The sequence below is a fragment of the Daldinia decipiens genome (assembly GCF_022478715.1).
Source record: "Daldinia decipiens strain CBS 113046 unplaced genomic scaffold F4813scaffold_5, whole genome shotgun sequence".
NCBI lineage: Eukaryota > Fungi > Ascomycota > Sordariomycetes > Xylariales > Hypoxylaceae > Daldinia > Daldinia decipiens.
This window is the reverse complement of record NW_026054548.1, coordinates 422,343-444,757: the sequence shown is the minus strand read 5'-3', so window position 1 is coordinate 444,757 and position 22,415 is coordinate 422,343. Positions and strand designations below refer to the sequence as shown.

General features: G+C 48.3%; 10 protein-coding genes across 10 annotated transcripts; 4 read left to right on the top strand and 6 right to left on the bottom strand.

The window, feature by feature from the left end:
* Positions 1-187: 187 nt before the first annotated feature.
* F4813DRAFT_348351 (uncharacterized protein) lies at positions 188-3,777 on the bottom strand. Its single transcript, XM_049242077.1, has one exon. The coding sequence runs from the start codon at positions 3,265-3,267 to the stop codon at positions 598-600; it is 2,670 nt and encodes an 889-aa protein (XP_049102773.1). The 5' UTR covers positions 3,268-3,777; the 3' UTR covers positions 188-597.
* A 725-nt stretch (positions 3,778-4,502) lies between these two features.
* On the top strand, positions 4,503-5,405 carry F4813DRAFT_386217 (pyrimidine 5-nucleotidase; the record flags this gene model as incomplete). Its single annotated transcript, XM_049246384.1, has 4 exons — positions 4,503-4,561; positions 4,625-4,653; positions 4,716-5,177; positions 5,239-5,405. 4 exons carry the CDS (start codon positions 4,503-4,505, stop codon positions 5,403-5,405), a joined length of 717 nt encoding a protein of 238 aa, XP_049102772.1.
* A 235-nt stretch (positions 5,406-5,640) lies between these two features.
* Positions 5,641-6,202, bottom strand: F4813DRAFT_386216 (CSE2-domain-containing protein; the record flags this gene model as incomplete). Its single annotated transcript, XM_049246383.1, has 3 exons — positions 5,641-5,903; positions 5,965-6,103; positions 6,161-6,202. The coding sequence occupies 3 exons, from the start codon at positions 6,200-6,202 to the stop codon at positions 5,641-5,643; spliced, it is 444 nt and encodes a 147-aa protein (XP_049102771.1).
* Positions 6,203-6,443: 241 nt separating this feature from the next.
* Positions 6,444-7,547, top strand: F4813DRAFT_348349 (uncharacterized protein). The gene has a single exon (XM_049242076.1). It carries the CDS (start codon positions 6,551-6,553, stop codon positions 7,325-7,327), a length of 777 nt encoding a protein of 258 aa, XP_049102770.1. The 5' UTR covers positions 6,444-6,550; the 3' UTR covers positions 7,328-7,547.
* F4813DRAFT_348348 (uncharacterized protein) lies at positions 7,513-8,755 on the bottom strand. Its single transcript, XM_049242075.1, has one exon. The coding sequence runs from the start codon at positions 8,530-8,532 to the stop codon at positions 8,005-8,007; it is 528 nt and encodes a 175-aa protein (XP_049102769.1). The 5' UTR covers positions 8,533-8,755; the 3' UTR covers positions 7,513-8,004.
* A 578-nt stretch (positions 8,756-9,333) lies between these two features.
* On the bottom strand, positions 9,334-10,934 carry F4813DRAFT_348346 (Queuine tRNA-ribosyltransferase). The gene is made up of 3 exons (XM_049242074.1): positions 10,643-10,934; positions 10,330-10,580; positions 9,334-10,256 (listed from the first exon to the last, which is right to left on the bottom strand). Exons 1-3 carry the CDS (start codon positions 10,718-10,720, stop codon positions 9,347-9,349), a joined length of 1,239 nt encoding a protein of 412 aa, XP_049102768.1. The 5' UTR covers positions 10,721-10,934; the 3' UTR covers positions 9,334-9,346.
* Positions 10,935-12,126: 1,192 nt separating this feature from the next.
* F4813DRAFT_264150 (uncharacterized protein) lies at positions 12,127-13,728 on the top strand. Its single transcript, XM_049240296.1, has one exon. The coding sequence runs from the start codon at positions 12,476-12,478 to the stop codon at positions 13,454-13,456; it is 981 nt and encodes a 326-aa protein (XP_049102767.1). The 5' UTR covers positions 12,127-12,475; the 3' UTR covers positions 13,457-13,728.
* A 419-nt stretch (positions 13,729-14,147) lies between these two features.
* Positions 14,148-15,373, bottom strand: F4813DRAFT_348340 (uncharacterized protein; the record flags this gene model as incomplete). Its single annotated transcript, XM_049242073.1, has 1 exon — positions 14,148-15,373. A coding segment is annotated over exon 1 (485 nt), but the record flags the coding sequence as incomplete, so codon positions are not given.
* Positions 15,374-15,869: 496 nt separating this feature from the next.
* On the top strand, positions 15,870-17,068 carry F4813DRAFT_379024 (nagb/rpia/CoA transferase-like protein; the record flags this gene model as incomplete). The annotated part of the gene is made up of 3 exons (XM_049245397.1): positions 15,870-15,934; positions 16,043-16,910; positions 16,979-17,068. 3 exons carry the CDS (start codon positions 15,870-15,872, stop codon positions 17,066-17,068), a joined length of 1,023 nt encoding a protein of 340 aa, XP_049102765.1.
* A 610-nt stretch (positions 17,069-17,678) lies between these two features.
* On the bottom strand, positions 17,679-22,263 carry F4813DRAFT_400026 (C-type lectin protein). Its single transcript, XM_049248228.1, has 13 exons — positions 21,297-22,263; positions 21,128-21,246; positions 20,830-21,068; positions 20,642-20,756; positions 20,560-20,573; positions 20,480-20,501; positions 20,128-20,417; positions 19,160-19,853; positions 19,032-19,107; positions 18,593-18,984; positions 18,268-18,533; positions 18,125-18,206; positions 17,679-18,000 (listed from the first exon to the last, which is right to left on the bottom strand). Exons 1-13 carry the CDS (start codon positions 21,537-21,539, stop codon positions 17,934-17,936), a joined length of 2,619 nt encoding a protein of 872 aa, XP_049102764.1. The 5' UTR covers positions 21,540-22,263; the 3' UTR covers positions 17,679-17,933.
* Between the last annotated feature and the right edge of the window lie 152 nt (positions 22,264-22,415).

Here is a 22,415-nt window from a genome sequence, read left to right as displayed (position 1 = left end):
CATATTGAATCTGGATAGTAGTCGGCTTATAGGAGAGTGTACTGCCGAGCATATCTCGGCTAACACTATACAGCTGTATTAAGAGTGATATTAAGAACGACGGGAGTATATACATGGTTGCAGCACCACATGCACCTATCTTTCTCGCTTATGCAGATCAGAGTTCCTGTCAATCTAAAGTGGAGGATAAACATGCACCGCATCACTGAACTAACGGAATGTGGAATGCTTTTGAGCCCTCTTTGGTAAAAGCCATCTTGGTATATTATTTATATACAGTCCATGCAGATAAGCACTTGGCTGCGTCGAGCTTGGTCCCTTGGGGGAGCTTTGAGTGCCACCACCCATTCCAAGCCACGCCCCTAACCCAACTCCTACTACCTATAGAATCCCCCTCAATACCAACGCCGAGCAGATCTTTGTCTTGCTATTATAGTATGATGCCAAGAATCATAGCAAGTTTCAACCTATGTTCCTCGTGTAGTCAACTGCAAGACTACTTAGAATTAGAGGGGATCTAATATCCCACCAGCCCTCCTCAGATCCAGTTACAACATCGGGTTTGTTGACGTACCACCCTTAGCGTCCGACACGTATTTATTGGTATACTTGCCTTCGACTATTATCGGCGTAAATGATGTCTTGCTGAGGTGCTCGGGGCTGCTCAATATAAGTGACATCCCCTTCTGGGTGAGGCGGCCTATCATAATAACGCTCTACCGGCTGGATGCTAAACTCGCGCCTGGGCATATCACGTTCCAACGGTCTCGGGCCGAACTCGCGAACAACGGCAGACGCCGCATCCCTTCTTACCTCAGGGTGAACGCTAGCAGCATATCGCCTGGATGGCGCCTCGGGTCGTATGGCCTCAGCCCTGTTGTAATACGGCACGGCCTCCGGCGGTCGGACGCTTGTAGCTCTAGGTAGATAGTCCCTTGGCATGTCCTCAGGAGCCCGCCCCGTCGGCGCTCCTCGGACCGAAATAAACTCCTGGTTTGGTGCTCCCATAGGTTGTATAGGATAGTCGCGCTCACGATAGCTTCTATAATCAATACCATACTCCGGCTGCGTAATGACACGTCGGGGAGCATATGTAGGCGATGCACGTCGGTAGATGATTCCATCTTCTTCAAAGGTCTCTCCAGCCATGCGAGAAGGGGCACGTAGCGGCACTCTTTCATAGACTAACTCACGCTCGCCCGGTCTTGGGGGTGGCACGCCTGAGTGACGCGTAGCGGTGCTGGCACGGGGAGGATCAAAATACTCGCGGCCATATTGGTCAACTAAGATACGAGGTGGGGGAGCAGGAGGTGCCATAGCAGGCGAGCCTCTCCCCACAACAACGGGTGAACGTGATCTAGCACGATCAGTATAAGGTCGTACACTCATCCGTCCATCACGTTGATATGTAGGAACATCCCGGTAGGGAGGGTTTACTGAGTAACTCGCCGAGCGTAGAGGGCGCGGTTCCACAGCACCGTAAGGAGCCGGATAGCCGTAAGGGGATTGGACTCGCTGGATATACTGCACGATCGTCCCGTCCGGCCGCCGTTCTTCGTATACACCACGATCCAACCTTTGACTCGCCGGGGCGACCGACTGTCGCAATGGCCTTGCATACGGATCATCCAGCCTCCCAAGCCCATACGGAGGCCCCTCGGTTGGCACATGCGTAGCAGGATACTGGTCGCGGTGTAGCACAGACACTGGTCGTTCGATTCGCGGTTCATCGTACACCAACTCTTGATCGTGTCTAGCATCGGGTCGAAGGCGCTTTTGAGGACGGACAAACTGAGGCACTGATAGGGGCGAAGGCGATCGCGGTTCGGGTTTGATATAAGGAGATCCTGGGGCATCTGGTGCTCTCATTTCAGCCTTTCTCTTGTTCTTTTTCTTATTCTTCTTCTTGCCTCCTTTGTCTCCCTGAGGGGAACTTTCTGGACTTGTGACAGCTCCATGCTCCTGCCTTAGAGCTGTGACTTGAGCCGGCGCGCCCGGTAAAATGCTAATATCCGGCTCAGGCATAGGGGGCCGCCTAGCTACCGCTAACGGTGAGACATGAGCAGGCTGGGGCGCGAAGGGGGAAAGATCGTGAGCGCGAACCACGGGCGACTCTTGCTGTCTGAAGTGAGCACTAGGAAGCAACTGGTGGGGGTTATGGATACGGCTGAAGTCAATAGGCTGATCCGAATCTGTATTGCCAGAGTTGTCGGATCTACTAGCAGCACCACTGTCTGAGCTGATGACCTGTGCCTCTACCTGACGTGTCTGGCGTGAATGTACCATCATATCTCCTTCACGGCTAGCTTTTGAGCTGTTATAGACTGCATGATCTTGCACAGACGTGGCTAAGCCAACAACGCTCGGCTGTGGCTGGCGGGAACTACTCGCGGTATGGACGGGCTGTACGCTACGACTAACATCTGCCTGGTAGGACGATGCCGGAGTGTGGACGGGTTGAGGAGCAAATTGCTTTTGCTGTGGAGCATGTGCAGCCTGCTGAGACGCCGGAGCCGGCGCATCTCGCATTTGTACATCCTGGCGTATTGGATTCTGAATTCGGGGCGAGGCACGAGAGTCGGGTGTTTCAAGTGGGCTGGAATAGAAGGTATTGTCGTCGAAGGAGTCACTCGCATCGGAAACAGTACCAGCATTAGGAGTATTGGAACTTAGTGGGGGAGCGGTAGCTTGAACGAGAGTCAGTGCCTTTGCCAAAATGTCAGAGAGGTCTAAGTCAACGGGCTGCTCAGAAGGTTGCAGAGGAGCCTTCGCCAAAGCTTTTCGACACTCGAACTCTTCTTTGAGTTCTTGTTCGAGTCTTATTCTTTGCAGCTGTAGCTCTGCCTTAGCGATATACCCGGATGTTTGAAGCGAAACAGAGTTGGCAACGGCCTTAGCTGAATCTAATGGTCTCGAGACACCTGGATTGGATGTATTAGAACCTGTCGAAGCTACGGCAACAGCTGGCTGCTGCAAGTTTGCCTTGAAGGACTGAATATTGTCCACTTGATATGAACTTAGGTTAGGTGCATTTTGCAAAGGTTGCGTAGATGACGAGAGAGCGACGCGATCTCTCGCGAGCGATGCAGACTGTTGAGGAGTGACCGGCTTAGCCACCTTGATACGAGGATGCTTCCCAGATACTATTGTATCTCGAAAGTTAATAACTTTCTGATATTCCGCGATCTCGTCGAGATCAATAGACGTTAGAGCGCCTGGCTGATAGCCTAGGGCTATGGGTTCTCGTGCAATACTGGCTTGAGCCATGTTTTTTTTCTTTCTTGTTCTCGGAATCAGCTTGTAGCAAGAGAACCATCCATAGATCAAAGGTCTAACACCAAGTTAATATCGACAATGAAGAAAATACACGATTACTATATTGTGATGGAAGACGAATATCACTTGGAAGAGAAATCAGGTTGATAACTTCTTCGCTGCTTTTGCATGAAGTCGAAGAAGGGAGAACGGAAGACGTGTCGCACAACGGGTCGAGCTCCAGTTAGAACTTGAATGGTTTTTTTTCGTGTCCATATGCATTTTAGTACAATGCCGGGAACTGCACCGTGCATGGATCCACATGTACAGCTACGTAGGTACCTAGGTATGTAGGTATCTACCTAGGTACATACATATGTAATTCATGTAAATTTACTGGAATGTACGTACATAAGGTGATACCAAGCATTAGATAAGCAAGGCCTCGGCAACGAACCGATTATGGAGAGAGGATACGTTAATCTTCGTTTGCTCTCACTACAAGTCGCTAGGATATCCAAGACTATTTAGTGGAGATGTTACTTAAAGGAGAAAAGTATCAAAACACTCGAAATATTATAGCAAAATATAATTGTAAATATATCTCGTAATATTTAGGTAACTTTTGCTACTTAAAATCACTTATTTAAGCAAAGACTAAGCTAGAATATTCGAACAGGTTTGTATTTTGCTATATAAATAAAGCAGTATAATACTTATTAACTGCTTCAAATAACATCTCCACCAAATAGCATTGAAGATCCTAGTGACCTGTAGGATGTTTAAAGTAAGGCTGGAGTAGGACAATATGTACCTAACATACATTACCTACCTATGCATGTCTTCGTTTTGCCGGTGACTCAAAACAAAGCGTAGAGCAGTATTAATTAACACTCATCAATATGTTTAGAATATATTTAGAATAGTCATTAACTACCTACCTACATATATCAATAAGAGGAATCGAGTATAAATATGTTTGTATTAGTCCTACTTGCCGAGTCTTAATTATGATAATTCTTTAAATTTTTACTTCCTTGACCCTGGATCATTCTCCCCTCACCCGCCTCAACCACTCAACCGCTCAAACAGGCCAACATCTAACAAAAGTTTCTCTCCCGCCCTTTGATATTGACAGCTGCTTTCAACACTATAGAGTTTACATGTGCAGTCGTATTTCAAACAGTGGCTTTCGTCAAGTCAGACGCATTATCACTCCCCCAAAAGCTTTTACATTTATGTCAAGCATGAGGTCACAAACCACAGTGTCCAATGGGGCAACAGACTCCAGACCTGTTTTATTTTTGTGAGACCATCCTCTCTTAATTACCTACCTAGACATATATGTTGAGACTAATGACTTAAATAGCGATATTGATAATTGTCTTTATCCCAGAAGTATGCCCAGCTCACCATTAAATTACAAGGAGGGATTTATTTTATACTGACCGCCAATCCAGGTACCAAAGTCCATGATCTAATGGCGGACCTAATAGACAGATATTTTGCGACACATCTAGGTCTTCCTGAAGAAGAAGCCATCAAGCTTCACCAAGAGTACTACAAGAACTACGGTCTTGCCATCGAGGGTCTAGTACGGCATCATCAAATCGACCCCCTGGACTACAACGCTAAGGTCGACGATGCTTTACCTCTCGAAAACATCATCAAGCCTAATCCGCAGCTGCGGAAACTACTCGAGGACGTCGACAAGTCCAAAGTGAAATTACGGCTTCTCACTAATGCATACGTCACGCATGGTCGGAGGGTCGTTAGGCTTTTGGGCATAGAAGACCAGTTCGAGGGCCTTACTTACTGCGACTACTCGCAGATGCCTATCGTATGCAAACCGCATAAGGACATGTTCGCTAAGGCGATGAAGGAAGCCGGAGTAGAAAAAGCCGAGGACTGCTACTTTGTTGGTACGTACACATACACATACACATACACATATCTCATTCGAAGGTAGCTAACTCGGCCTAGACGACTCATTCGCCAACGCACAAGGTGCTCAAAACCTAGGCTGGACATCAGTCCACATTGTCGAAGAGGGACTACCAGTACCGGCGTCCCCGGCGTCCAAATACCAGATTAGACACCTAGAGGAGCTACGGGGAATATTCTCGCAATTCTTCAAATCGGAAAACTAAGCATAAGCAACATATAATATAGAGCCCGGGGATGGCATACGGCGTGGATCGAGGCGTTTTGGGTATATCATCATCAGAAGGGGACAATAGAGCTCTATGTTATAGAAAACCATAGTTATAATATAGGTTAGTCCATAGCCCTCTGGGTTTGTTGATAGACTACGAGAAATTCATAACGATAACCTGAACGCCTGACCGGGGTATCAATATTCTACCACTCTGCTCCACTCCTTTCTTAGTGCGGGCGTCTGATGCTGCGGATGACTGCGTCCAACTTCGCCATCGTATCTTCCTTCTCCTTGATAGCTTCCTGCCGCTGCGCCTCGGCGACCTTAAGCTCCTCCTCTAGCTCCTTGATATTGCGCTCTTGGTCCTGTTCGCTGTTGTCGAGGCCGGGGAGAAGGGAGATGAGGAGCTCGATCTGTTGCTCTTTCGTAATGAGGTCCTGAGCGAGCTCGACTTGCGCGGCTTTGAAGACGTCGTCCGGGTGAGGATCCACTGTTCGGATTCGACGGGTTAGTATATGGCGGAATAGCTAGTTGTATAGGAATGTCTGGACACAGGTTAGGCTGGGTTGACTTGCCCTCTTCTTGACCAGGCTCCTGCTTCACATCTCTAATTTGATCGTTGGGACCTAGCGTCTCGAGGTTGTGGTGTCGGTTGATGTAGTGAATGCATGCGACAAATTGCTGGGCTAGCTGAATCCTCGGAAGTCAGTCATTGTTGGAGGAAGCCAATCCTGTTGAAATACTAACCTGATCAACAGCATCTTGTAATTGAGTAAGTCTGTCTCCCATGATGGCATGCTCATGAGCTCAAAGTATTGTGTTGGTTTGCGGTTCGGAGCTTACACGCATTCGCATTGGTTGAATCGACAAGGTACGAAGTACGGAATACGGAATACGGAATACATACATGTACAGGGATAATATGGTGGGGCGGCAGGTTGCAGATGCATGTGTTACTGATAAAGGTTTATCGATAAGAATATATAAGACAAGTACGTACCTTAGGTTAGGTACTCAACTTGAAGCAAACGGGCTGAAGAGCTCTCACTTCTCACTCATCCATTTTCTCAACTACATATACATCTTGGTATAGGTACCTATTTCGGTACCGACCAAGGTCCTTGGACTAGTAATGGAATGAGGTCTATCATAAGCCACCGTCCGATATGGCGCCAACGGTTCTCAACCCCTCCGATCATTAACACCGTCTCCTATAAACGCCCATTCAACCACCACCATCACCACCACCACCATGGACGGCCCTTCTCAGACTCGACTCGCCCTTTAGTATACCCCGATGCCATAAATAGCGAGCACAGTGATCTGGCATCATACGCCGCCTACGCCGCCCGCACGGGCCTAGACCTCAAGTCCAAGACGTACGTCGGCACGCAGTACGAGTATACCGTAGCCGACTCGCTCAGCACCCTCGGGTTCGACTTGAAGCGCGTGGGCGGGCGCTCCGACTGCGGCATCGACTTGCTCGGCACGTGGCATGTGCCCTCCTCTCCAGACTACCCCCTGCGTGTCCTCGTGCAATGCAAGGCCTCCGCATCGCACAGCACAAAAATCGGCCCGCATCACATACGCGAGCTCGAAGGCACATTCGCGGGTGCGCCCCCTGGGTGGCGCAGCGGCCCCGGCCTTCTGGCTTTACTTGTCTCCCAGAGGCCGGCTACCCAGGGCGTCCGCGATGCGATGGCTACTAGCAGCTGGCCTATGGGCTATGCCTTGTGTTCGCAGGACGGCGGGCTGGAGCAGATGTTGTGGAACAGCAGGGCCGAGGAGGGAGGACTGGAATCAATGGGTGTCGCTGTCAGGTTCTCTAATGGTGCTGCTAAAGAGGCTGGGAAACGGCTGACTTTAACTTGGAAGGGCAAGCCATATCTTGCCGGCCCAGTCTTCGGCAGGTGAACCGGCCCAGGTCTTTAGGTGTATATTACGACTGAAGCAAGTGTTTGTAAGACATGAAAAGGAGCAAGGAAAACGTTATCCAACTGTACAAACTTAGGGTATCATAATATCCTATGTATATAGTTCCCTATTATCCAACCATAAAACTGTATACTAGCTAGAGATGTGTATAAAGCACCTACGAGAATAAAAAGCACCACCACTTCAATTTATTATGATGGTAGTAAATATTTCCTCCTCGTATATAAATTAAAATACTTCGTTCATAATATATCTACCTAAGATATCATTGAAAGGGCATCCTAAGACCCGTATGTATTATTCTCTACCGACACCAAGAATCACGGCACAGACACTATAGCTTCATTCTAGATAGATACAAGGCATTAGAGACAGTGTATTAATTAACCAATTTTCTTGAAATCCATATCCTACACGGGCAAACCTAAGGTCGAATTTGAACAAGCGCTGAAAACACTAGGAACCACGCACAAAGCACCCTCCCCTATCCAATATACACTGGCGGGTACGTACGGAAGCGCTCTCTGAATACCACATACAGACAGGGCCATCCGTGCTGCACCGATCCTAAACCAACCAACCAACCATCCCATCCATTCCCCCCTACCTACCCTATAGGTTTCGATTGATAGGCCATACCTTTACTCCAACCCCCCTCAATCCTCCCAAATCGCCACCTTCGCCCTCTCCGCCTCCTCCAGCCTCCTCTTCTCCGCCTCGCGTTCCTCCTCCCTCCTCTTCCGCTCCTTCTCCCTAACCGCGCGGTCGTACGCGCGCTGCTCCTCCGTCGCCCGCGGCGCCCGCACCCCCAGCGCGCTGGCAATCATGCGCCGGGCCACCGCGTCCGTCTTCTCGGGCCTCTTGCCTTCCGCCTCGCCGCCGCTGCTGCTGCCCGATGCCGCGCCGGGAACGGACTGCCACGGAGGCGTCCCCGAGCTGTAGGATGGCGAGCTGGGTGTCGGAGGGGGTGCGGCGAAGCCCGAGCCGTGGATTTTGGGGTCGGCGGAGGGGGAGAGCGGGGAGGAGGAGGCGGCGGGGAGGGGGGATTGGGATTCCGTGTCTGAGGGCACGTCCTCGTCTTCCCAGGAGTCGGCTACTGGGGCTGCTTTCTTGCTCTTGGATTTGCCTTTGGGGGCTGTGGAGGAGGGGTTGATGGATAGGTCTGACATTGCTCGCGTGGCCATGGTGGGTAATAGAAAGGTAGCAATCAGCGCGGCGGCTTAGTTGTAGCGAAGGGTACGTGGTGTTGGCATGCGACGGGCCCAATTGCTACCATACGAAGGGAGCCGAGTACCTATGTATGTAAAGGTGTGATCTGCCCGGAAAGTCGATCGAGGGTAGCAATTGCAGATTACCTCACAGTAGGAAGGTTGGACTGACGTATGCAAGTCTGGCCTGTTGTGAGACGAAGGCTCGGGAGCTTGAACCTATGTATGTAGATCATCGAAGGTGGGGCCAGTAGATCCACTTCCCCGCAAATCCAAACCATGCACGGGCTTGGCGCATGGACCTTCACTCATTGCCCTTCTTTAAAGAAGGCACGTGTGCTTGTGTGCTTGTCATCGTGTGGTGTTATAAGAGTTCTTCTTGATATACTCATTATGGTAATGAATGAGGATGGTTGGGTTATTAGAGTTAGTGTCGAGGTATAAGATAGTTGATGGGTCATTTCTATTTATTAGGATACCCAAGGTGTCTTGGTGGAGCGAGATAAAAACATGAGCCGGCTTCAAGACTTAGACTCAGTCAAATTATACGAATAATTCATAAGTTAATTCATAAGTTGACTTATATGTAAGCAAGGCAATTATCAATGAAAAGAGGCCGCAGTCTTGTTTACGTGAGCTGGGAAGATCGATGGCATATGGAAGAAAACGGCAGAATAAAGGGGCAAAGTTCATTAGTACTACTTCCGACTCGGTTGGAGTAACACGGCAAACAGTCCCGTGTCGGGATATCACGGCTTCACGGACCACACAAACACGAACAAGTAGCTTTTCATATATCTTCATATAGATCTACCCCTACGCCCCGTAGGGCATCTACCGCCCACTTCGGGTAATTAGCTTGATCCGGGTATAAGTTCGCGAAAAACCGCCGCAGGAAAGCCGGATACCTGTCGGCAATGATCGCCTCCCTGACCTGCTTCATCAGGTCCAGCTGGTACCAGACATTATGCATGGTTAGCAAGTGCGCCGCTACCGTCTCTTTAGCCGTGTTGTGGTGCACGAATGCCCGGGTGATGCCCATCCCGTCCTTGCGGCAGCAATTGCACCCACAGCCATCTTCTATAGGCCCGAAGTCGTTGGCGTATTTGGCGTTGCGTAGGTTGAGGACGCCGTATTGTGTGATTGCGTTTCCGAATCTAGCCGTGCGCGTAGGCCAAACGCAGTCGAACATGTCGGCTCCTAAGGCAACGCTGACAACCAGGTCCTCGGGGTACCCAATTCCCATCACATACCGGGGTTTCAGCTCAGGTAAGAGCGCGGTACAGGTAACTACTACTCTGCAGTAGTCCGCCTTTGCCTCACCACCGCTGAGTCCACCGATGGCGATACCCGGTGTATCTCGAGCGACCATCTCCTCACAACACTCCCTTCGCATATCGAGGTCCAATCCGCCTTGAATAATGCAGAACAGATTCTGTGCGGTTGGATTTTTGTGCGCGGCGATACACCGATCTAACCATCTAACGCTGCGCTCCATTGCCTCTCGCATCCGCACGGCGTCTGGTGAGGTAGTCACTAATACGTCGTCTAATTGCATCATGATATCGCTGCCGATAGTGTTCTGAAGAGATATGGAGTGCTCAGGGGTAAGAAGCATCGGCGTGCCGTCATGAGGACTCAAGAATCTAACACCCTCTTCTGTGATATTGGCCAGCTTGAGTAAGCTAACCATCTGGAATCTATTTATGACAAATTAGTCGTCAACTTTTTCAGTAGGCTAGACTTCCCATTTTCAAAAAAGAGGTAGCATACCCTCCGCTATCTGTGAGTAGGTTGTAGTTCCATCCTTGCAGTTTATGTGCCCCTCCAACTGCAGCAAGCACCTCCTGTCCAGGCTTTAGGCCCAGATGATAAGTGTTGTTCAGACATAGACGACAGCTGGTCTCTTCTAACTGTTCTGGAGTTAAGCCTTTCAACGATGCCTGTGTTGCCACAGGCATGAAGACTGGAAGTTGGACCGGTCCATGAGGAAGGGTTAGGATAGAAGCTCGTGCTCGAGTTGTCTGAGGGTGGTCAGACTAAGTCCTGAAACGATATCTTATATTTTATGTTCATGTTCACTTACGGAACACCTCGCGACCAGATCGAATGTGAGAGCCGCCGAAGATGATGAGGCTATAACGCTAGTCATCCTGCTCAACATCAACACTGGGTAGATGAAGTATTCACTGATTTACTGATAGAATTGCTACGTCATAGGATGAGTAATGAAGCAAGGTTCATCGGTCCCTGACTTATTAATAAGTGGGGTTAATTGCATGAGGCTGCATGCCGAAGTTATTAATTGAGCGGTCAAATTTTGATGGAAGGAATTTGCACTCTGGAAATTGGTTTCTATTTTCATCCATGTCCGCTTCATGAGATGCCATAGAGACTTGGCAGCTTGGGCAGATGAAATTTTAATTTTATTGAGTGGCCCGTGACCTGACTTCCAATAGTTGACCTATCACATTTCGCCGATTCCACCGATTTCTTTGTACTACATTGTTGATTAGGTACATTTATTTGTAGGCTTTTCTCGGCAGCCGTATACTTGTTTGAGCTATCTGTATTAGTGGCTTAGGGTAAGTCTATCGGTACCTAAGGTACCTAGGGTATAGGGTACCTATGTATGACAAGAGATACGCGAATGTACCTAAGTAAGGCATAATGATTAGGTACATACATGTAGTTGGGAATAGAAGGAAATTGTCCTTTTCTTCATGTAAGACTTTCCCTTACGACCTTATCATACAAGAAGTCATTGGACAAAAGTCGGATCGTACCGCGGTAATATCCTTTATTTTTTTTATGCCGGTAACAGGCTCTTTCCTTCGTTTAGTAAAGATGTCCCCAGTTATACATATCCCCCAGCACTTTCAATTTCACCCGCTTGGCTTCTACAGCCCTTTCCCACAAAGCCTCGTGGCCCCCAGCAGATTCCCCCCCCCAGTCGCGGGAGAAAAAAAAATAGTGGGCTGTGGCCTGACAGACCCTGTAAGTAATTCCGAATTCGGGAGCGATCGGGCATAAAGTACCAACGACGCGGCTCCTCTGAACTTGCACCTGGGCCGCCCGGGGCTACCTGGGCCTAAGCTGCTAAAGTAAGAAATCATTTTTGTCACCTCCTTCCTCGACCTGCCACCAAAATCATACGATCTTGGCATTTGTTGTACATTTTTGGACATTCTTGGAAGGGGACTCGGCCAGTCCACCCGCATTTTTCTCCTGTATCATCCTCTATTTTCCTCTCAAATGGGACGCTAGGGCGTAAAAAAGACGCTTCTGGCCTTTCTTTTTCTCACTCCTGTCTTATTACTACAGCAGAATTTTTTTGGTAACCTAGGTTATTATGGACCTGTTTGATCTCGTGGTAGTCATCGTTAGTATCTTTTAGGCGTCGACGACGTTCTGTGCATCGTGTGTTCCGAGATCCTCCTTCGTTTACATACATAGTACACGCTATCTTCAACCCGCAATCTGCAATCCGCAGTTCGCAGTTCGCAGCTCGCAAGATTCGCCCCGGCTATATCTCGTTCCTCACACACGATGCGTTCCTCATCCCCATCCTCATCCCCATCCCCATCCCCATCCCCATCTACGTCTCGGTAGATACAATATATAATTGCTTATATTTCTTGCGTCATCTTGACCCCAGAAAGACCGAGCTTAAGCGAGCTGCCTCACTTGGCCTTCCGGTCGGTCTACATAGTACCTACACTCGGTCTGTTGTCGGTATGTATGTGTGTACTACTGTAAAACCTGGTTGATAGGAGACTTCTCGATCATCAGCTTGGCAATTCGTTACGCTCAAGTGCCCGGACGATCTGCTTCCTTGGCGCGTTCTTTGTTGTATTTTGTACAAAGCTGTGCCCAATCCAGTGTCACAGGCCGCAGAATTACATACATCGCAGGCCCTATGCGACAGGGAACCTGTCTTTCTTCAACGTACGTACTTTGGTATTTTTGCTTTAGCTTGGGTCTTGGGCAATGTGGATTTTTTAATTTGAATCAATGCCCTTTTCCATGTGGCTTGGCCTCCGTTCTTCATATATACCTGACTCATCCTACCCGTACTACGATGGTAATTGGATTCTCCAGATATCGTAGCTTTGATCTCGTAGTCGTGTTTGGTATTATTATTATCATCATCATCATCATCATCATCATCATCATCATCATCAACCCATCGCTCTACCTTATGAGCTTACATGCGATGTCGGATCAGGCTTCATTTATTTATTTATCTCTGTTGCCTACCGAGTTGAGGCTCCAAATATGGAGGCATACCTGTCACCAAAGGGTAGTCGAGGTCTTATACGATAGCCAGGCTGATCTATGTACATCATCAACGGCGCCACCGTCCGCTCTTCACGTCTGCCAAGAGTCTCGATTTGAAGCCTTAAGAATTTATAGGAGATCCTTTGGCACAAAGTCCCACGAACCAAGGATATATTTTTGTCCCGATATAGATATACTCTACCTTCCTCGACCTCCCTATATGGGCTATGACGACGCCTTACGGTCTTTTACGGAACTCGTTTCCGGCATCGATGATACCGTCAACCTTGCTCTCGACTATGTTAAGCCTGATATCAGACGACCATGGGAAACCTACAACAAATACGCCTTAATGCAGAGCTTTCCTAAAGTGAAAGAAGTTGACTTAGTCCTGGGTCCCGATTCACCGGCAGAAGAACATGGCCACGAAGATATTGGACTGGTGGATCCGACAGGAGACATATTGGCCTTATGTCGCCTACTTTCCGACATAAAGGAATCATTCTTATTTGAAGTTGGTTCCAACTACACGATTGGCGACACGAAAGAGGAATTCTTCGAGTACCCTGTTTTGCCTCCCCTGGTCTTGAAGTCGAAGATCACCTGTGCTCATGCCTAACTCTGAAATCCAGCTATAGCTACGCCAGAAAAGTCATATTATGTTTGCTGCGTATTCTACAAAGTAGGCCTAGAAGTCTGCACTGTACACTGTAATGCAGAAGCTTTACTTCGTCGCGGTTGGCCAAATCTCTCTGTTAATAAGCATATACTTGAAATATAATTTATCAACACTCTTATACCAATTGTCCATAATCGCCATCCTACTACGACCCCTGCTGGCCTTCATCATAGTGTCCGAAAATGACTTTATTCGTTATCCGAGTGTCGACCGATATGACGGCCTCCTTTTCCAACATGAGAATGTAATGCCTTAACGGAATTCCAGGTACAAGCCTGTCCAACTCCCGTATAAAAATTGCCCATGTATTCTCTTAGTGATTTCATAATGACGAATTCTCCATCACTAGTCAGTTTCGGTGTTCTTGACCCGGCCAATAGACATTCTAGACTGTTAACGCTATACTAGTTTATACATGGATATATATAAACATCGCTAGCTCTCGACAAGCTACGAGGAGAGCGTCGCCAGGCCATACGGAGATGTCAATGTTGAAGGTTAGGGCCGTGCGGGTAATTAGCTTTGACTATGGGGGACTCCTCGAGGGTATCGTCATATATATCATCGTATGCGCTGATATCAACGATGGCGTAAATACGGAAATCGTGGCATTCGCCAGGATATCCTCTCTGATTGCTATAGACTCGCTTTTTTGTCTTCTCATCGACATAATCGCAGTTATAGTGTGTGCTGCCAAAGGCCCACAGCTTCACGGTATCTGCTTCAATCCACGGATGCTCATTCGTACAGTCGGACGCGTATCGGTACTTCATGCCCCCACGATCTACCACGGGAGGTTGCCCTACAGCTTCGGCATTTATGGTTGGACAGTGGTGTGTGAGGATGATGATAGAGCGTCTAGGGTCTTCGCGTGCAAGTGCTGCAACTTCATGCGATAAGTAGGACATGGTGTCGAAATGGGCGGACATCTGTTTTCGACTATCGTAGTTAGTCAGTAGATCGTTTCGATAATAAGCATCGGTGCAGTGTCGTTGACCACGAGGTGGATTAGTGAACAGCGTTGCTCCGAGGATAGTAACCTTTTCGTTGGGTATGTCATATCTGCTATTGTCGAGGAAAATGAAATCTCCCAATTTCGAACCTGGGATTTTCCTTCTCATTTGTACGTTATGGCGAAACTTCTCGACCGCTGTTTTGGCCACCTCCTAGGATAATCCATTTACCTCCTTAGGGCCAAGTACGTAGAAGATGGCTTTGAACTGGAGGAGATGGCGCTCGATGAATTCCGCGTATTGCATACCGTGGAAGGCGAAGTTGCCGAGATCTCCTAGAAGTGCTAGGTACGGTGCTTCCGGAGGGATATTGAAACGTCCATAAGCCTCGTCGAGCTCCAAGTGGAGGTCTGACATGATCTGTATTCGGACCATCGTGACGGCGAATATACCTATTCTTGTATACGATGATACCACACCCGTGTCGATATGGTCTATATTAAGTTAGGTAGTTAATTAAGAGTTAGGTACCTAAACCTAATGAATCAAAAATATAATATCAATACGATGAACTCGCTGAGCGATTGCTACGCCTCGAGAAAACAGTTGTTGAAAAGCCGTGTATGAATATGTATAAGCAAACGTAGGCCTTTGTAATATTTACTTAACCTAAAGTAAAAAGGATCAAGATACCGAGAAGTCTTTAGCTGCGAAGCACATGAATAGATATGCTTTTAGGTATAGTTTCCTTTCATATTTGCCAATATTGAGTATATGTGTGAAAGAACAATTATAGGTAGTTACACCTTCTCTGCCATGTATGTATAAAGATAGTTAACTATAGGTTGAATGTAGGTATTGAAAGGTGTATGCACATTGTGAGACTAGTTCCTTTACAACTAGGATGGATAACCTAAGGGTCTTACCCAGATGTAGGTACGATAGAGTCGATTTGGGAAGGAGAGCACACGGTAAATGGTACCTTCATAGACAACGAACCAATAATAGAATATCTAAAGAGGTACCTTAAACTTACGAGAGAAAGTACATCATGTAGGATCAGCCTAGACTCGAGAGACCCCTGAACAGATGTACCTGCCACCAGGGTAAATGTGGGGCGATAGCCATGCAATTAGCCGCACTTGCAGATAGAGTTTCGTGGAGGGTGAAGATAGCTGCGATATGCCCCGCGATTTGACTCACACCTACCTACCTAAGGTAAACTTTGAAGAAAAAAAGTCGACGGTCATAGCTACCGAGGTAGGACGTAGGTACTACATGTACTTACTCAGCTAAATACTCCCACTATTCTATAACAACTGTTAGGGATAAACCATCTTCACCATCTCCTTTTCCTTCTTATTGCTTGACGCAACCCCCCGCACTATTATATGGTAACAATGGCAGCCACTATTAATCAAAATGATATACCTATCCGCAACAATCCGGACCTGGAGTCCTTCGAGTAAGCTCCCCTCCCCCCCTTGTCTTCCTCCAAGCCCGCGCGCTCTCCTCCTCCTCCTCCTCCTCCACCAAGGCGACAAGTCTAACAATGACCCCTTGCCGCCGCCAGCATAGTTAGCACCTACGAGAAGCTCCTCGCCGACGACCCGGAGCTCACGATGCCGGTAGCCGCGATCGAAGCGCTGATCGAAGCGCTCAGCCAGTCGTCGGCCAAAACCGTCTTTGAGACTATGGATCTCATCAAGACGCAGTCGGCGAAGCTGCGCAACGCCGTGCGCAACCCCGTCGCCCTGACCCACGGCACCGACCTCTTCCAGCAGTACCTCGTCCTGTCGCTTAAGCAGCCCGGCCCGGACGGCAAGGAGACTAGCAGTCACGAGAACTTCGAGGTCGTGCGCCAGCACCTGATGAAGAACGGTCGCCTGTTTGCCCAGCGCGCGAAGCAGGCCCGCGAGCAGATTGCGACCGTTGGACGCGCGTATATCCGTGACGGGTATACCATTTTGACCCATGGGGGCTCGAGAGTGGTGGGCACGTTGTTGGGGAGGGCCGCGGAGTCTACTACGGGGGATGCTCGGAGACGCTTCAAGGTTATCCATGTGGTCAACGAGGCCCGACGCACTGAAAGCCTGAGAGTCGTGGCTGCCCTAAGGGCAAAAGGCGTCCAGGTTGCGACGATACCCGAGTCGGCTGCTGCTTATACGATGGGCAAGGTTGATATGATCATAGTCGGTGCCGAAGCAGTGACCGCAAACGGTGGGGTTATCTCGAGAATGGGAACGTACCAACTTGCCTTACTGGCCAAAGCCCGCAAGAAGGACTTCTTCGTCGCCGCCGAACAGCACAAGTTCGGCAGGACGTTTCCCTTGGACCAATTCGACCTTGGCTTCGACCAGGGTATACTAGATTTCCACGCCAAAGACCAGGAGGCGGGTGACAAACATCCACAAATAAATCCAGATCCTGTGGATTATACGGTACGTTGAGTGACTATGCTATTGCCTTTTTTAAGCATCCGTTTGCTAACCCTAACATAACAACATAGCCGCCGGAGTTCATCACGTCGTTCCTCTCAGACTACGGCGTCCTCACGCCAACAGCTGTGGCCAAGCAGGTTATAGATCTATTGTACTGAGGTTCAGCCCACGTCGCGGTAAAGTATTTTGCAAGCCTGGTTTTGGACTGCATAAGTTTCATATCACAGGTGTACATACCCTATGACGAGATGGGATACGGGATTTGTTGCCAACATGTCCTGTTAGCTTTTGGCTAAGTGCCACAAGAGATTGTTGTTTACACAGACTTGGAGTTTAGTGCCTAAGTCCTGGCATATTTGTAGACCAAGTAATTATAAAGCCTTACAACAGTGGCCCTCGTAGGCGGGCGCATTGTGTAAGGGGCTATTATGGTATTTGATCTCCTTGGTCCGGTGGGGATGATGGACCATTGCAGTCCATGATAGAGCAGATACCATGTACTGGCACAAATCATGGGCTTGAGTAGTGTACATATTGGCTACGATGGACGACTACCATGCTGTATGAATTACATGACGCCCTGGCTAGCACAATAGTAAAAGGAAAAAGGAAAAGGAAAAAAGATCAGACACATTTATGAGACCATCAAACAAGATTGTGATTGCAATAGGAAACTCCTAAGTTGAAGTGAGTGAGTACATAGATTTTGCCATTTTAGATACACCGGCCAAATGCAAGGACTTTTCTCTTTGGAGACACCGACAATGCCCACATACCCCTACCTTTTCCTATTGCGTCCCTGAAGTAGGAGGGATTCCTTATAGATTGATACTGTACTGTGCTGGATAGATAGCTGGTTGACTGCAGGTTGCTGAGTGGATGTTGAATCCGCTCTAGACGCCGCGGTACACACACCATTTTGGTGTATGAGTGAGTGGAATTTGGCTGAATTTTACCAGTTGTTGGAACTGGGTTAATGTCCTGAACTACTAGGGCAGACTGTCTCACTAGCTAGCTCCTTTCTTAGAGGTCGCGGACGAGTCTCGCGCCGACCCAAGCGTACAAGTAGTTGCGCTGGTACCAGTTTACACTAAAGCAAACGGCTTGTTAGTATTTATCCAAATTTCATGGGAAGGCCATAATATATATATATATATACGGAAACAGGTTTGTAGAGCGATAACAGCAAAGGGGGTTGAGAGAATATAACGTACAATGTCTTCCTTCCCGCGATACGAGGGTGGGTAGCCCAGGACCCGCCAAGTACGATATTATGCTTCTCATCAAAGAAATCGGCTGCAGTTTCTATTAGTACACTACCATAAAATTTAGGAAGGATGTTTTTTTTTAATCATACCCGTATACCCTGGATAGAGGGTTAAAGGTTGGAAACCCTCGTGCGGCCTGAGCGGGGAGCTGGTCCACTCCCATACGCCTCCCATCTCAGCCTGGCCCGCAAGGCGGTTGCCGTGAGCGGTCACGGCCACGGGATGCCAATGGCGGAAGCCCACATTAGCATCGCCGAGGTCGATGAACAGTTCGTCATTTTCAGATGAACCGCCATCGACGGCCTGTGCAGTACTTGATGGTGGGGTTTCCTCAACGCCGTCATTGACCAAGTGGCTGGACACATCATAGTTAGCCAGCATTCACCGCCCCTATATTATAGGTGGAGGACTTACGCATTGACTGCCGGGACAGTGCTGCCTAGCTGGCGTTCTGCTACTTTCCTCTTCATGCTATCAGCATAAAAGTAGATACTCCGAGCTTCCTCGAACGTGGGGATTCGGCCTCCTAGCCATGTAGCACATCCTGAGAGCTCATCATAGGATGCAAGTACTGGCCAGTCGAGCGCATACTTAAGCGGTACCAGCCCATAGATCGTACGCACGCTCTTACCCTCCAAGAATGATGCAGGAATAGTTTGCTGGCTACTGGCTCCGTTGCTATGGCCGTTTGTTTCCTTGACTTCATGGCCATTAGAGCCATTAGAGCCATCATTATGGTTTAGGCCCTCGTCGGCCCAAGAGGCAGGAGGGTTTTCTGTCTTGGTATTGTACACATATAGCGCGTACTACGATCAATTAGAGCTGTCTCTTCTTCAGCAACAATGAAGCTCACCTCGTCGTTAGTAATAGGCCTTCCCTTAGCTTGGAAGCCGTGTACTCGTACGCGCCTAGGTGGCTTCTCATTGTCCCTATGAATCAATTAATATAATTTTCGAATTAAGTCGTGCTATTATCACTGACCATCCGAAGTGATTAGTTGAGTTTTGCACATGATCGGGGTCGTCGAGTCCGATTGTGAGCTCTTGCTCAGGTATATCAAACCAATCATTGCTGACTCTCGCCGCGTAGGCATCCTGAGCTAGAGCTTCGAAGTTCGGCCGCTTTGTATGAGGCGGCGGGAGAGTCTTGTCACTCTGTAGCATCATATAGAGTAGTGTCTCCAAATGCATGATTTCGTGCTCGAAACCCACCCAAATAGCTCTTCCGACATTTCTAGGGATATTCTCTAGACCAACGGAATAAATGCTTCTTAGCCTATCCCGTACCCGTTCCTGGTACTCTATGATGTCCTCGACAGGTGGCCATTCGTCTGGAATTTCCGAATGTTGATGGCAGATATCCGGGTTATCAACGTCTGGGTCTATCCCTCGCTCGAAGATTGTGGAGTAGAAAGCTGGTTCTGTAAGAGGATTCTTGGTGGTCTTGGTCAATTGAATATCAAGGAACGTGGGGGTATGACCAAGGTAGAAAATGCATGCATTCCGAAGCTTGATGGGCTTGTCTAATAGCTCCTCGTTAGGCAACATGCGTCTAGTGACGATATCCCATGTATCCCATAGACCCTCAAAGTCCCCCAGAGATGGGATGTGAGAGCGGGCATATTGCGAAGGGTTAGGGCTAAAGTTCATGTTTGGCTTGGTTAGAAGATGAAGACCTAGCAAGCTATTAGTTAACCTGGTTTGACATCCACTCGAACACCCACGGGGGTTAGGACCGCCCCGCATTTAAAGCCACGATTGATGTACGCAAGGATATTACAGGCACGCCTTAGAGACGGTAAGGTCTCCTGACCTGCCTCACGTGGACTACGTGCTGCATGGCATCTTAAAACGTGGAATGGTCCCTGTTTATTCGTAGGATGGGATGTGACGGAAGTAGGACAAACCCCATATTCCCGGGGTTGGACAAAGAATTCGTGGTCCACTCACCGTAGTCTTCTTCTTCGGTCATCCAGCGATCAGCTTCGACCATGCCAGCAGACCGCCATAAATTCCTGTAGCCCTCTTCCGAGTACTTTAGACTCTGTTCGACTTGGATACGTTCCTGGGCCTTGACCGTCTCTCCCAAGACTACAGTGTCTCGTGGTGGCGAGTAGAATGCTTGGTGGCGTCCTCCTTCGATGTCATAGACGTATTCACCAATGACCTGCCAGTCATCAAGGTCAAATGCCTTATGTCCAAGAACTTCATTTGCATGAGAGAGTCCATTCAGGAGGAACCTTGGCCAGTCAGCACAAGGAGAAGCCGGAAGGATGTATGCATTGCGTCATTCTTAACTGACCTATGCGTGATGCCGTGTCTGTCTTGAGAGCAGCATATAGGGTTCAGTATAGCTCAATGTGGATTTTCAATAATACTAACCGTTGTATGCGTGACTATTGTTGGGCGTTAGAAGCCTGATAACTCTTCAAGTAAGCATGGTATGGGACGTTCCATGACTTACTAGACTTTGGAGGGATCTGTGCAGGAGTCCAACCCAATCAGAAAGCTATCCGCTGGCTGGAGAACATCGGCGAACCCTCTCAGGAACGAGGCTGCTTCGTCCCGGTGGAAGTTACCTAATTAGGCTGGTCAATTGCAAGGGATCTGATTTGGCGTCTATATGTATACGGAATATGCTCGAGTTCGTACCAATGCTAGACCCAAGAGATAAAACACATTTTCGCTTGGGGGCGATCTGCGGCCTCCTTAACCATTCACGGCCGTCATCGTATGTTCCTAATAATCCGTGACACCGGACATGACGGAAATTTGGGACTTGAGCTAGAGTTCTTGACAACTCATCTTCTGACAAATCAAGAGCATAATAATCGATCTTCTTGCCGGCGTCGTCGAGGGCTTGAAGCAAAAGAGTAACCTTCCTCAAGTTGCTAGCCAAGAAGGTCAACTAACATTGCTACCGAGTTACGGAGATGGTCCTATAACTCACCCGCTGCCTAACTCGAGCACCAAAGATCCGGACGGAATTGACTTAGCAATGGCAATAGCCGAACGCCGCAAGACTTGGATCTCATAATTTGTTAAATAGTACTCTTCTAAATATGTGATCTGGTGTTCCTGTCAGCTTGAGGTGATAAGTGTGACTATGTTCGTCTGACCTTTTCAAATAGTTGTAGACCTTTCTCGTCATAGAGTAGCAAGGTCGGTAATTTCCGGGGTCCCTCCTGAGGGCGCAGTAACTTATGGATTTCCTCTTTTAGGTTAATTTCGACGGCGGTTTGCCGTATGTCAGTAATATCAACATTTGAACGTCGTCCCGCGGTTAGGCCAGCACCCTTTTCTAACCTGTACTCCGGGTTGGGTATCTGAGGCTCATACGGTGACTCGACAATAGATGGCATAGCTGGTGGTGGTGATGATAAAATTGCCTTATTACACAAGAGATGATGGTTGCTAAGCTTAGAGGGTAGTTTCACGATTCTGCAGGGGTGAGGATATCGTAGGTAATATATATATATATATAAATTTCAATTGGGACGACTGTAAAGTCTGAATGGCGTAACATGAGAGTTACAATACAGGAATATGTACCTACTTAGACCTAGTACGAAAAGCATATTGTGAGATGAGAAGCCGGACAAACCTAGCTGCGAGGCCACACTCTCTGCCGCTAATAAGGGGAGCAAGGGAACAAGGGAACAAGGATAATAATGGTGATGTCAGTCGGGGACTAAGAGGTCCCAGTCTGGATGTGGTTGGACTAGCGACGAAGTTCCTAGGTACGTCAGCCCTAAAAGCGTTCGGTCAAGCTGCATCCACGGCGGCCATCCTGGATATACTATTTGACTACCACGATATGTAAATGAGGTATGTAGGATCCGAGAACAAGAGTGAAAAGGCGGATGGGGCTGGTATCTATCCATGCCTTCTTACGGCAAGATGATACGGTAATTCGGGTTGCCAAGAAAGGGTCTTGGGCGGCACATCAATGTGTATCCCGGAATTTGGATAGTTGAGAACTGAGGAGACGGAATTTGTTTTGTCATAAAATGCTGCAAGTCAAACTAGACTATAATCATGAGAGTGGGATGTTAAAGGAGAATAACAAATCACGGGCCAGAATAGGGAGGACGAGGAAAAGCTAACGGCTGTCCCGGCCCCGCAATGAGAAACCTTTGAAGTGGCCAGTGCATGTATCATATGGTACACCCACGCTACTACCCCTTAGGTAGGTACCGGGTTAGGGTACCTGTTAGTTCTTGCTGAACTTACATAGT

Excerpts from the sequence above, each read along its gene's own strand:
- F4813DRAFT_348351 (XM_049242077.1), bottom strand. The coding sequence starts at position 3,267 with ATGGCTCAAGCCAGTATTGCACGAGAACCCATAGCCCTAGGCTATCAG.
- F4813DRAFT_348349 (XM_049242076.1), top strand. The coding sequence starts at position 6,551 with ATGAGGTCTATCATAAGCCACCGTCCGATATGGCGCCAACGGTTCTCA.
- F4813DRAFT_348348 (XM_049242075.1), bottom strand. The coding sequence starts at position 8,532 with ATGGCCACGCGAGCAATGTCAGACCTATCCATCAACCCCTCCTCCACA.
- F4813DRAFT_348346 (XM_049242074.1), bottom strand. The coding sequence starts at position 10,720 with ATGTTGAGCAGGATGACTAGCGTTATAGCCTCATCATCTTCGGCGGCT. Across the intron at positions 10,581-10,642 it reads ATCTGGTCGCGAGGTGTTCC|ACAACTCGAGCACGAGCTTC; the intron begins GTAAGTGAACAT and ends GACCACCCTCAG. Across the intron at positions 10,257-10,329 it reads CTACTCACAGATAGCGGAGG|ATTCCAGATGGTTAGCTTAC; the intron begins GTATGCTACCTC and ends TGTCATAAATAG.
- F4813DRAFT_264150 (XM_049240296.1), top strand. The coding sequence starts at position 12,476 with ATGCGACAGGGAACCTGTCTTTCTTCAACGTACGTACTTTGGTATTTT.
- F4813DRAFT_400026 (XM_049248228.1), bottom strand. The coding sequence starts at position 21,539 with ATGCCATCTATTGTCGAGTCACCGTATGAGCCTCAGATACCCAACCCG. Across the intron at positions 21,069-21,127 it reads GTGCTCGAGTTAGGCAGCGG|CAACTTGAGGAAGGTTACTC; the intron begins GTGAGTTATAGG and ends CTTCTTGGCTAG. Across the intron at positions 20,418-20,479 it reads AGACACGGCATCACGCATAG|GTTCCTCCTGAATGGACTCT; the intron begins GTCAGTTAAGAA and ends TGACTGGCCAAG.